Source organism: Lontra canadensis, unplaced genomic scaffold, assembly GCF_010015895.1.
Source record: "Lontra canadensis isolate GAN:19392208 unplaced genomic scaffold, GSC_riverotter_1.0 scaffold65, whole genome shotgun sequence".
NCBI classification, from domain to species: Eukaryota; Metazoa; Chordata; class Mammalia; order Carnivora; family Mustelidae; genus Lontra; species Lontra canadensis.
In genome coordinates, this window is record NW_022631059.1 from 225,055 (window position 1) to 237,159 (window position 12,105).

Sequence of the window (12,105 nt, forward strand, 5' to 3'; positions counted from 1 at the left end):
CTCCTACCCAGCTCGGACCCAACTCCGACCCAGCTCAGACCCAGCTCGAACCCAGCGCCAACCCAGCTCGGACCCAGCGCCGACCCAGCTCGAACCCAGCGCCGACCCAGCTCGAATCCAGCGCCGACCCAGCTCCGACCCAGCTCGGACCCAGCTCAGACCCAGCGCCGACCCAGCTCCGACCCAGCTCGGACCCAGCTCAAACCCAGCGCCGACCCAGCTCAGACCCAGCGCCGACCCAGCTCCGACCCAGCACCAACCCAGCGCGGACCCAGGGTCTTTCGGGAGGCAGCTACCGGGTTGCAAGGCTACCTGGACAGGCTACATGCACTGGTGTGGAAGGGGCAGCCCAGATGGGAAAGACCAGTCTGAACTAGATCTACCTGCCAGCAGAGGAAGGGCTCAGCCCTGACCTCCAGTTCCCCCACCCACCCCGGCAGGGAGGACACTCAGGTGCTGTGTGCTCATGGTGACCCAACACCGATAGCTGCTGGAGGCTGCTGCGCTCTGCACACCACAATATAGGGTTTGGGGGTAAAATAACCTCACTTTTAGAGGACTGTATTAATTACAGAGTAACACAGAGCTTCATGCCTTATTGTGGTGAGTTGAACTGACAGGAAGTAGCCAATGGCCCAGCCACAGGCCCATGTGTGCCACTACAGATAAGGACACTGCAGCTCAGAGGTCAGGTTTCATGCTCAAGATGACGGCCTCTTCAGGTGTCAAACTAGCATCCCAAGCTCAAGTTCTCCCAACAAGGGACTAAGATGTCAGCAGCATCCAACTGAGACCCAGAGCTCACATGCCAGCATAAGGGCTGGCAGGGTGTCCTAAGTCACTGCTGGAAGTAGCTGTTTTCACCAAGAACTAAGTGAAGCACTAAATGAGGCAGCACCTGGCTTTGCCCCAGGCACCTGAAAAAAGAACGCTGTTTCTGGAAGTACTCTAAGGACAGGGGGAGGGACAGAGGCTGGCTTGGGGACTCAGGGTTCTTTCTACCTCAGCACAGCTCTCTGAGGGAAACAGAGCCAGGAGAGCCACTGCCCCAGAGATCTGGGACGTCCTGGAAAAGTCATCACTCAACACTGCCCGCAGCCCCCCTCCGAGCCCACTCCCCTCTCCAAATGTGAAGCCAACTGGGAATGAACCCAGGTAATCGGATGGTGGAAAGGCGTGGCCCCAAAGACATTCTGACCCTTCATCATGAGACCGTGGCAGGAGAGACTCAGGAGAGCTTTCCTAAATAAATAATGCTAACTACCCAGGGTTTAATGTGTTTGTCATTAAAGAACTATTTTTCTGGCTGAAAAAAGAGAAGTTGATTTCGTTTCCTTTTAAGATTTTATTAATTTATCTCCTCGAGAGAGAGAGAAGGAGGGAAGAGAGGAAACAAACAGAGGGGGAAGGAGAGGGAGAACGAATCTGAGGCAGACTCCCCACGCAAGGCAGGGCTGAACCCCACAATCACGAGATCATGACCTGAGTCAGAACCAGAAGTTGGATGCCCAACTGACTGAGCCATCCAGGTGCCCCAAGATAAGATGATTTCTATAAACCAAGACAGTGCTAACTTTCTGTTCCTGGCCTCGTTTTAAGAGACTGGCTCTGAGTATTTAATGGGTCATAGGGCTGCAATCAGGAAACCAGACCCAAGAGAGAAACACACACTTGAATGAATGCACACAAGCACACACGGTCAGGGTCACACGCAAGGGGGATTCTGCCTGGCCTCTGTCAAACAAAGAAACCGTGTGTGATAACACTCGCATGGCCTGATGTCATACCCCTCTAATGTTTTACTCAAACACACAACTTACAAACGAGAGCTGGAGCCCTCACTGGAAACTGCCATCAATCCCACACAATGTACCTTATCTGACCCACACCCCAAGTTCAAGCAGAATACGCCATCTGCACAGGTTTCCTCCTCATCAACCCTCTAACTCCCATCTGCTCTAGAACGAACTCGAGAGCACCACCTACTATACGGTCCTGGGGACTATACGTCTGGGGACCACAGCCCCAGAGGCACCTGCTGGTGACGCCATCCCCATGGAGGCTCACCTTTCCGAAGAACCCGCTTCTTGGCACGAATGTCCGTTTCCAGCTCTGCTGCTCTGATGTAGATCCTAACAGACTGTGGGAGATGACGGACAGCTTGGGCCACCACAGCTTTGGCTGTGTCCCCAGGCTGCAACCTGGCTGCTTCCAGCCAGACATCTTCACTCTGTGGGGCAAAACAAAGGAACAGGAAGTGGAGGCGCAGGCTGGAGGCTGAGACCGAGCCTCAGGGACGGGCCGGGCTCATCAGACCATGGTCCCAGGTTTACAATCACACCGAAGCCCGTCAGCTTGGCCTCATGTACACCTGCACCAGAGACCCCGGTAATGTCACTACTTGGCACCGCGGCTACAGCACCTCTGTGTCCCCAAGTCGGGAGACACACAACAGCACCATGAGAGAAGCACAGACTGTCCTTCAGGGTGACAGGTCAACCAACGATAAAACGGAAACCTATCAGCACGTGGCTGTGCAACGCCCTGGGAAGTCCTCACTGAGGCCCGATGTCCTAGCCTAAGTATTCGGAGAGGGTATCTTCCACTGCCAAGGGCACCCCAGGCTGCACAACAGAGAGGGACCTTTAGAGGTTATCAGAGCACTTTTCAAAGCTTGTCTGGTCACTCTACCTCCCAAAAAAGTGCTGGAATAGTCTCCCAAGACTTACATTAATCCTCACGTTTCTTACATTAGGTGGGCCGGAAAAGCTGACCAATTTAGCCTTCTTGTTAAAGTTATCCTGGCATTAAACTAATCGTAGGTGGGCCTTCACTCTAAGTGAAAATAAGCAGGAAAAGCCTTTCCCCACTTCTTCCCCTCTTTCCTCTTGACTGTCCTACTGTCTGCAGTTCCAACACCAAAAGGCAGACAGGTGAGTCTACCTTAAGTTCACATCCCACGGGTGTCCCACCTACTACAGCCACCCAGGGTCCCTTGAGGGGCTGGTACTATGCAGCCTTCCAGGAAAATGCCCTAACTCAGGCCTTACCTTGGGGCACATCTCTGTCCCCTTCATAATGAGGTTTCGCGCTACTTGCAGCTTCCCAGTGACTTCTTCCAGGCGGGCTGACGCAATCCAGGCTGGTGGGTGATGAGGGTTCGTCTCCCGAACAGACTTGAGGAGCAGCCGTGCCTTCTTGATGTCACTGCAAGGGCGAGAAAGCAGACAGAGTCGGCCGCCACACTCCTGAGGACGTGCCCAGCCCCAGAACGCAGGCACCAACGTAGCAACTATCAGATCTGATGTCGAAGTGACAGAAGTAACAGTGGAGGACATGGTTAGCTCAGCGTGCACATGGACTTGGACTATCATTCATAACACAGTCAGTACCCACAACGCGCACAGAGATAAGTACAGGATAAACCTATTTCACTGTGCATTTCTTAGAATACCCCCATTCCATTTTGGCTGCTTATCTTTCAAATAAAATCCAAAATGTTCTAGGCAACCCGAGCCCCACCCAACCCCACCAGTTCCACAGAGCACTCACTTGATGTCCCCTCCGTGGGTCGGGATCATGGAGTTTAAGTCCGTCAGGTAGCCTTTGGGGTCGACCACAGTCTGCCCGCTCACTGAGTCAGACACCTACAACACAGGCCAGGCCAAGTGCATTGCAGAGCGTCAAAGATGCCCAAAATCAAGTGCCCAGAGGCCCCCTGGAACCCCACCCACAATTCTGATCCCCAGTGAACATGGAAACTGTAAAAGTAGGAAAACCGGAACTCAAACAACAGTTTGTGATCACAAATTTCATATCTATAAGACAAAGATATATATTTTAAAAAAAGAAATCATAAAGACCTCACAAAAAATACTTAAGATAAGTCTACTTAAAACGAGTGAAACCTAGAAATTATAAAGTAAAAGATTATCAAACAGCAATTCATTATACCATTCCCTCCGGCTGTGAGTCTTAAAATCACCACGATAAAAAACTTCAAAAAACCCACAAACAGAACATGGGCAGAGAGTGCTAGGGCATACAGCAGACAAGTAAAGGAGGAAAGTGGCACAGACTGGGATGGAAAAGATAAAGTTCTGTCTGCAGGTAACTGTTGATGTAGAAAACCCAAAGAATCAACATAAAAACGATTTTAGCAAGGCTACAGAACACAAGGTTGATATAGAAAAGTCATTTTTTTAAAAGATTTTTATTTATTTATTTGACAGAGAGAAATCACAAGTAGGCAGAGCAGCAGGCAGAGAGAAAGGCGGAAGCAGGCTCCCCGCTGAGCAGAGAGCCCAATTTGGGGCTCGATCCCAGGACCCGGGGATCATGACCTGAGCCAAAGGCAGAGGCTTAACCCACTGAGCCACCCAGGCGCCCCAAAAGTCATTTTCTTATACACCAACAATGAATAAAATGAATGTGAAGTTAAAAACACAGTTATCATTTACATCAGCACCAAAAACACGAAATGCTTACGTATTAATCTAACAAATACATAGGATCTCCACGAGGAGATCTCCAAAACTCTGATGAAAGAAATCAAAGAACCAGATGAATGGAGAGACGGTCCATGTTCCTGGACGGGAAGACCTCACATCATCAAGATGTCCGTTCTTCCCATCTTCATCTGCAGAGCCCACGCAATCCCAGTAAGATGCCAGCAAGCCATTCTGCGGATAGCGACGAACGGGTTCTAGCGCTTCCACAGAGAAACAAAGACGCGCGCAGCACAAAGCCAGAGGGCTACTGCCGCCCGACTTCAAGACCTACTGCAGAGCCACGGAAACCAAGACAGTGTGTGTGACGCTGAAACACTAGACAAGTACATCAGCGGGACAGAAGAGAGCAAGGGGCGCCTGGCTGGCTCAGTCGCTAGAGCAGCAGAGGGTGTGAGTCTGCACGGGGACGTCCAGCACCGTTTGCGGAAGAGGCCGTCCTTGCTCTGTTACGTTGCCTTTGCTCCTCTGTCCGAGTCAGTCGACCGTATTTCTGGGCTCTGTTCCCACCCATTCCCACCCCAAGTAAGTTCTGAGCCCAACATGGGGCTCGAACTCAGGACCCTTAGATCAAGAGTCACATGCTCTAGCTACTGAGCAGTAGCCCTCTGGCTGATCCCTCTCCAGCTCCCCCTGCTAGTGCTCCCTTCCTCGCTATCTCGGTTATAAACAAACAAAATCTTAAAAGAAATGAAGTTCTTTTTTACATTCCACAAACAAGTCTAGAAGAGTAACAACTACAAAGACACATGCAAAAGAAATGGTAATTCTTATCAAAACAAACTTAGGAGGGAAACGGGCAGAGCAAATGACCAAAAAAAAGCTTGTCACAGAACTGCCAAAGACTGACTAACATACTAGGAAAGATGCTCAACCTCACCACTAACAAAACCCAAAACTAAACCGAGCTTGCTTCTTAGAGGGGTGGGGACAGCTATCTGCCCTCAGATCAAGGAGGACAAGAGAAGCGATACCCTCAACTCAGCGCTTGCAGACTCTGAAATGCCAAGAGACAATTTAGTATTTAAGTGAAAAAAAATCCATTAATTCCACTTTAAAGATACTACAACGTTTACTTAAATGACAGAATCACGAGAGGTTCACCAAAATACGGTCATAGCAAAAAAAGTAAAAACCCAAAAAGTCCATCAAAGATTCAATCATGATACCCATAAGCAGTGAACTACTTTCCAACTGACAAAGTACACAGCCAGGAACATAAAAACCTGCCGTTTTTAAATTTACAAGCTACTTATTTTTAGTATAAAGTATTTGCTCACCATAAAAAATTCAAGTATAGTAAAAGCTCAATTAAAATGTACAAGTTTCCCACTGCCTCAAACAGTAATGGCTGGACCCTACACTGCCTTTCCACGTCCACGTGAAAACTTTTCTTAAAATAACTCACCACAAAGCCCCACTGCACACCCATTTCATGCCCTAGTGGTATGAGTGAGCAGCCCTGGGAAGCCCTTAAGTGTGTGCAAAGGCATCTCTGTGCACAGCAGAGCTACACGCACACGCCCACCACCGGCGGTCCGGCACACGAGCGCTCTTCCTCCCCGCTTGTGTTTCTGACTGTACAGTGCTTTCTACCACACACGAGTTTTTAACTTGTACACGAAACAAATTTTAAAGTCTTCCGCTTCACGGCTTCCGGTGTGCATGTCAGCCCACCCACGCGCAGGCAGAAAGCTGTGTGCACGTCACGTTTTTACTGAAGTGTGATCGCCACACAATGAGTAACAGGTACGTAACAACGATTCGACAACTCCGTACGCCGCTCAGTGTTCGCCCCATAAACATGGTCACCATACGTTACCACGTTACTGACCATATCCCCACACTGCCCTTTTCCTCTCCGTGACGTGCTTTATAAGCAGAGGTTTGTACCTCTTAACCCCCTTCCACCTAGGCAACCACCAATCTGTCCTCTGCGTTTCAGAGTCTGGTTTTCGGCTGGTGGATTGATTCATTTGTTCTGTTTTTTAAAGTCCACACATAAATCAAGTCCTATGGTATTTATCTTTTTCTGACTCATTTCGCTTAGCATAACACCTTCTGGGCCCACCCATACTGCTGTAAATGACAAGATCTCGTCCTTTCGTATGGCTGAGTGACATTCCACTGTGAAGTACACACGCACTTGATTTCTGCATCAAGGACGGAAGGACTAAGCTTCTGCAACAGCGGGCACGCGGCCTGTCCTCAGTGCCTTCGTTCAGTCTGCCTGCCAGGCTGCCCTCTGTCAACGGCAACAGTCCTCAAGCCCCAAGAGGGGGGCGGGAGTGCCACACTGGCCACACCGCACCCATGCAAGAGCTGGGGGCGGATATACACACCCATCTGCATGCAGGGTCCTGCCGATCTTTATGATGGGACAAGAAACTACATCGTCACAGGTCTGCTATCTTGTGATGAAGGACTTGGAAAGATGAACTTTCCACTGACATGAGATCAGTTTTATAATCAGAAAACGATTTTCTTAATCTACAGGAAAATGTTGCATGACAAGACTCACCTGGCTCAGCCTCATGTCCATCAGCGTGTTCCTTGCTTGGCCTATCTTCCTCATGTCCAGGTCACCTGTGCCAGGGGTCATCAATCCAGGTGTCATCCCACCTGGGTATGGAGTGTTCAGTCCGCCTGGATAGGGTGTGTTAAGACCTCCAAATTGCTGGGGGGTGGGGGGCGGGGAGGACAAAAAACACTGGATTGCATCTTCATGCAGAAGAATCCTATCAACTCTGCCATCTTTCCATTGTAGCCTGACAGACTTGCGGCCGCACAGACTCCGCACAGCCCAGCTTCTGAACTACAGACACACTTACTCTACCACCACCCATGGCTCCCACTACCACCCACCTAACCAAACTAAAGACCTATTCGCCTCCTCTTCTGATGCTCACAGTTTGTCGGGGATCCACTGAAGTATGGTTCTCTCCAGTCTGTAAATGTTTGGCAAAGAAACTGTCGGGAACAGGAGTCAGCTTCTCATAGCGCGGGTTCCGCTGGCGTTTGTTTCTAGCGTCGCCGACCTCAGGAATGCTCAGCCACTCTTCTTCTGTGACTTCTGCTAACTTCCTCTGGGAACATTTGCCCCCCCCCAAAAAAACATTTATTCTCTGGCAAGATTTCATATGCACAAGAAAAACTATGCTCTCCTTGACCCCTAAGCCCCCAAATTGTCATGGTTTAGAAAGAATTTTGATGCAGAAATGATCTACTTCACTTCGAAATTCAATCTGTTGGATCTGCTCTACTTCATTCAAATGTAAATTGTTCTGTCAAAGCCCAGAAGATACAGTGTGGAAAACTTTACGTACAGAGTTAAAGTTATTAAGAAAGTAAGTTCACATGTCCCATTTTTTTTTCAGTGGAGGGAAAAGGGACATTTTTTGCACACATAACACAAAGTTAAACACACTAAAGCAGGAACCTTCCTCTCCCATCTGAATTTAATAAAGAACAAAAAAGCAAAGTTAGTAAAGTCTCATCAATTCTACCCAATTCTCTGCTGAGGTTAGGTGCATGCTATCCATCCACCTACTTTGAGGTCTGAGAACTGCTGTTGGATTTTGGGGCGTTCCATACGGTATTTCTCAATTTCTTCTTTCTCCCTTTGCTCCCTAGGAAGTAAAATGTGTGCATGCGTTAGAGATACTGGAAATCCATTCTAAGAAAAAGTCATTTTATTACACGTAATTAAATCACCGGAAGCGCAGCCCCGCGCACTCAGCAGCTGCGTCGGAGGCAGCAAGACGCACGTCCACAACCACACTTACTTATTACTTATTCACCAAACGGAAGGAGGCAGAGACTCACTAAAATAAAAACAAGTTGTCTTACCCTGATACAGATACTTGTATTTGAACATGAGTGTATTTACAGCTTTAAACTTCTACAAAATTCCAAAGTTAGGGCCACCTTATGAAGATTCCGGAAAGCTGACCCTCTATCCCAGCTGCCCATCTGACTTTCTGCCTGTCACTGCCTCTGCCGCTTCCAAGCAGTCCGTGCGCCTCTCCAGACAGCTCTCTGCTCCTCCTGCCGGAACTAACAGGCTGTCTCATCACCCCCGCAACTGGTCTTCAGGGATGGAGAGCTACTGCATTCTGGTGATAGAGGACCAGGTCTAGGCACTCACAAGAAATCTCTGGGTTACTGTGACCCATAAAGCTAATACTCCCTAACGTTGAGATTTATGTTTTCTCCCATAAGGTAAAAGGAAAATACCAGGAATATGAACGTATTGGGACAAATGACGTGCTTGGAGAAGATAAACACCGCTCCGGGAGCTGAGGTAACAGCAATAAACAAACTTGCTAAACCTCAGGGGCCCCTGGGTGGCTCAGGCAGTTAAGTGTCTGCCTTTGGCTCAGGTCATGATCTCAGAGTCCTGGAATCGAGCCTGCGTCGGCCTCCCTGCTCGGCAGGCAGTCCGCTTCTCCCTCTCCCTCTGCTCCACCCCTCAACCCCCACTTCTGCACGTGCTCTCTTGCTCAAATAAGTAAATAAAATCTTTTTTAAAAATGTTGCTAGACCAAAGTTCAGTGCAAGACGCCCACCTGAGAGCCACAGATAAACACGAGCACCGAGGACAGTCTTCTCTTGAGCAGGCTCCCAAGGACAGAGGACACCTGCCCCCTCCAGCTCACTAAAGTCTATCCCCACCAGCCTAAATCCGCACAGGTGTGTCCCAACATGGATGTGTGGAATGACATTCTCAAGACACAAGCCCTGCCTGCAAGGATTTACATATTCATTTGTCATCTTCACTGAACTTCCTAATTACTTAATACACATTAACCAACGCTACTACACCCATCTCAAAGAAGACAGTAATCCTCACTTGTGGTCAGAATAATCCCCCAAATTCCATCCCTTTCTGGAAAGCCACAGAAATCTTAAGCGCTCCACTCTAGTCCCTACGATTACTCTCCAGTAGCCTGGTGTTTCTCCAAGTGTGGCTGCCACAAACCGAGATCCAGGTTGCCTGAGAGCTGAGCAGACACACATACTATGCAACTTTTGTCCATGTCTGAAATATACCAAAGCAAGACTTTTAAAGTTGGATAAATATAGGGGTATCCGGCTGGCTCAGCAGGAGAACATGTAACTCTTGATCTCAGGGTTGTGAGTTTGAGCCCCACAGGTGTACAGATTACTTAAAAATAAAATCATTGGGGCGCCTGGGTGGCTCAGTGGGTTAAGCCTCTGCCTTTGGCTCAGGTCATGATCCCAGGGTCCTGGGATCGAGCCCCACATGGGGATTTCTGCTCAGCGGGGAGCCTGCTTCCTTCCCCTCTCTCTCTGCCTGCCTCTCTGCCTACTTGTGATCTCTGTCTGTCAAATAAATAAATAAAATCTTTAAAAAAATAAAATAAAATAAAATCATTATGAGACGCCTGGGTGGCTCAGTCATTAAGCACCTGCCTTCGGCTCAGGTCATGATCCCAGGGTCCAGGCATCAAGCCCCACATCGGGGTCCCTACTCAGCAGGAAGCCTGCTTCTCCCTCTCCTGCTCCTTTGTTTGTGTCCCCTCTCTCGCTGTCTCTCTCTGTCAAATAAATAAATAAAATCTTAAAAGAAAAAGAATAAAATCTTTATAAATAAATAGACAAGGGCACCTGGGTGACTCAGTCAGTTAACCGTCTGACTCTTGATTTCAGCTCAGGTTTTGATCTCAGGGGTGTAAGTTTGAGCCCCATACTGGGCTCCATGCTGGGTGTGGAGCCCACTTAAAAAAATAAAATAAAATAAGATAAAATAATAAAATAAAATAGGGGCACCTGGGTGGCTTAGTCAGTTAAGCGTTTGCCTTATGATCTCAGAGTCCTGGGACCAAGCCCTGTGCTGGGTTCCCTGCTCAGCAAGGAGCCTGCTCTCCCTCTCCCTCTGCCTTACTTGTACTCTCTCATGTTCTCTCTCACTTTCAAAATAAATAAAATCTTATTTTAAAAAATATATTTTAAAAATGACAGATAAATAAAGTTGGGTAATCATAGTGTAAGGGGCATTAATTTCTCTTACCTTCTTTCTTTTCTTCTTTCATCCATCCTTTTATCTAGAGCTGCATAAATAGCATCTGCTTCCTCATCGTCTTTTTCATAGGGCCCACTTGAGAAGAGGCTCCCAGCATAGCCATTAAACTAAGCACAAAAGAACACGGAGGGTCAGCTTTTCCTCCAACACAATCCCCTCGAGCAGAGTGTTAGAAAATGCGTGCTGAGTAATTGTTTCCAATCAGACAACCCCAAATGAGGGAAAGCAAAATGACTCACCAGTGTTCTACAACTGGGGGGTGGGGTTAGGGGCACCTGGGTGGCTTGGCTGGTTGAGCATCTGACTCTTGATTTTGGCTCAGGTCATGATGTCAGGATCATGAGATGGAGCCCCACCTTGGGCTGCGGGATCCGCAGGGAGTCTGCTTCAGATTCCCTCTCCCCGCAAAGGGGAAACTCTCACACTGTCGGAATGCAAGGGGGTGCATCCACTTTGGAAAACAGTGTGGCGGTACCTCAAAGCGTTAAAAATACAGCTGCCCTACGACCGAGCACTTGCGCTATGGGTATGTTCCCCAAAGATACCGACGTAGTGAAAAGGGGCAGGCGCACGCCAATGCTCAAAGCAGCAGCGTCCACGAGAGCCAAACTGTGGAAGGAGCTGAGACGCCCTTCAACAGACGGATGGATAAAGTTGTGGTTCATGTTCGTGAGGAATGTTACTCGGCCTCAGAAAGGAAGAACGCGTGCTATCTGCATCAACATGGACCGGACTGGAGGAGATTATGTGGAGTGAAGTAGGTCAAGCAGGGAAAAAAAACAATTATATGGTTTCGCTTATTTGCATAACATAAGGAGTAGCATGGAGGACGTTAAGAGAAGGGAGGGAAACTGGTGGGGATCAGAGGGGGAGTGGAACCATGAGAGACTATGGACTCAGGGAATCAAATGGAGGGTTTGGTTTTTTTTTTAAAGATTTTTTATTTAGTTATTTATTTGACAGACAGAGATCACAAGTAGGCAGAGAGGCAGGCAGAGAGAGAGAGAGGAGGAAGCAGGCTCCCCGCTGAGCAGAGAGCCCGATGTGGGGCTCGATCCCAGAACCCTGGGACCATGACCTGAGCCGAAGGCAGAGGCTTTAACCCACTGAGCCACCCAGGCGCCCCCAAATGGAGGGTTTTGCGGGGGGTGGAGGGTGAGCCTGGTGGTGGGTATTAAGGAGGGCACGGATCGCATGGAGCACTGGGTCCATGGGATATGCGAACAGGGAATCCCGGAATACTGCGTTAAAAATTAATAACGTACTTCACGGTGACTAATATAACAAAACATTTTAAAAGATCCTCTCTCCTTCTCCGTCTGCCCCTGCCAACTGTGTGTACGCATGCACTATCTTTCTCTAAAAAATAATAAAAATAAACCTTTAAAAAAAAGTGTCATGGGCATGAAGGATGGAGGGGCTACCCTAATGGGACGACACTAAGACACAAGTACGTGCGACGCAGAGTCCTGGATCAGACACGGCACCAGCGAAAAACCGGTGGAATTCAGTAAGACCCACCGAGCAGACGACCTTGCCATGTCCTAACTG

General features: G+C 48.7%; 1 protein-coding gene across 1 annotated transcript in view; it reads right to left on the reverse strand.

Annotated features, from left to right (window-relative positions):
• Positions 1-12,105, reverse strand: part of PRPF6 (pre-mRNA processing factor 6) — a 38,513-nt gene that overhangs the window by 24,143 nt on the left and 2,265 nt on the right. Inside the window, exons 3-9 of the mRNA XM_032878727.1 lie at positions 10,543-10,661; positions 8,059-8,137; positions 7,418-7,594; positions 7,030-7,185; positions 3,553-3,647; positions 3,051-3,207; positions 2,068-2,230 (exon numbers count right to left, since the gene is read on the reverse strand). Of these exons, the coding sequence (XP_032734618.1) occupies positions 2,068-2,230; positions 3,051-3,207; positions 3,553-3,647; positions 7,030-7,185; positions 7,418-7,594; positions 8,059-8,137; positions 10,543-10,661 (946 nt within the window). The remainder of the gene's footprint in view (positions 1-2,067; positions 2,231-3,050; positions 3,208-3,552; positions 3,648-7,029; positions 7,186-7,417; positions 7,595-8,058; positions 8,138-10,542; positions 10,662-12,105) is intronic.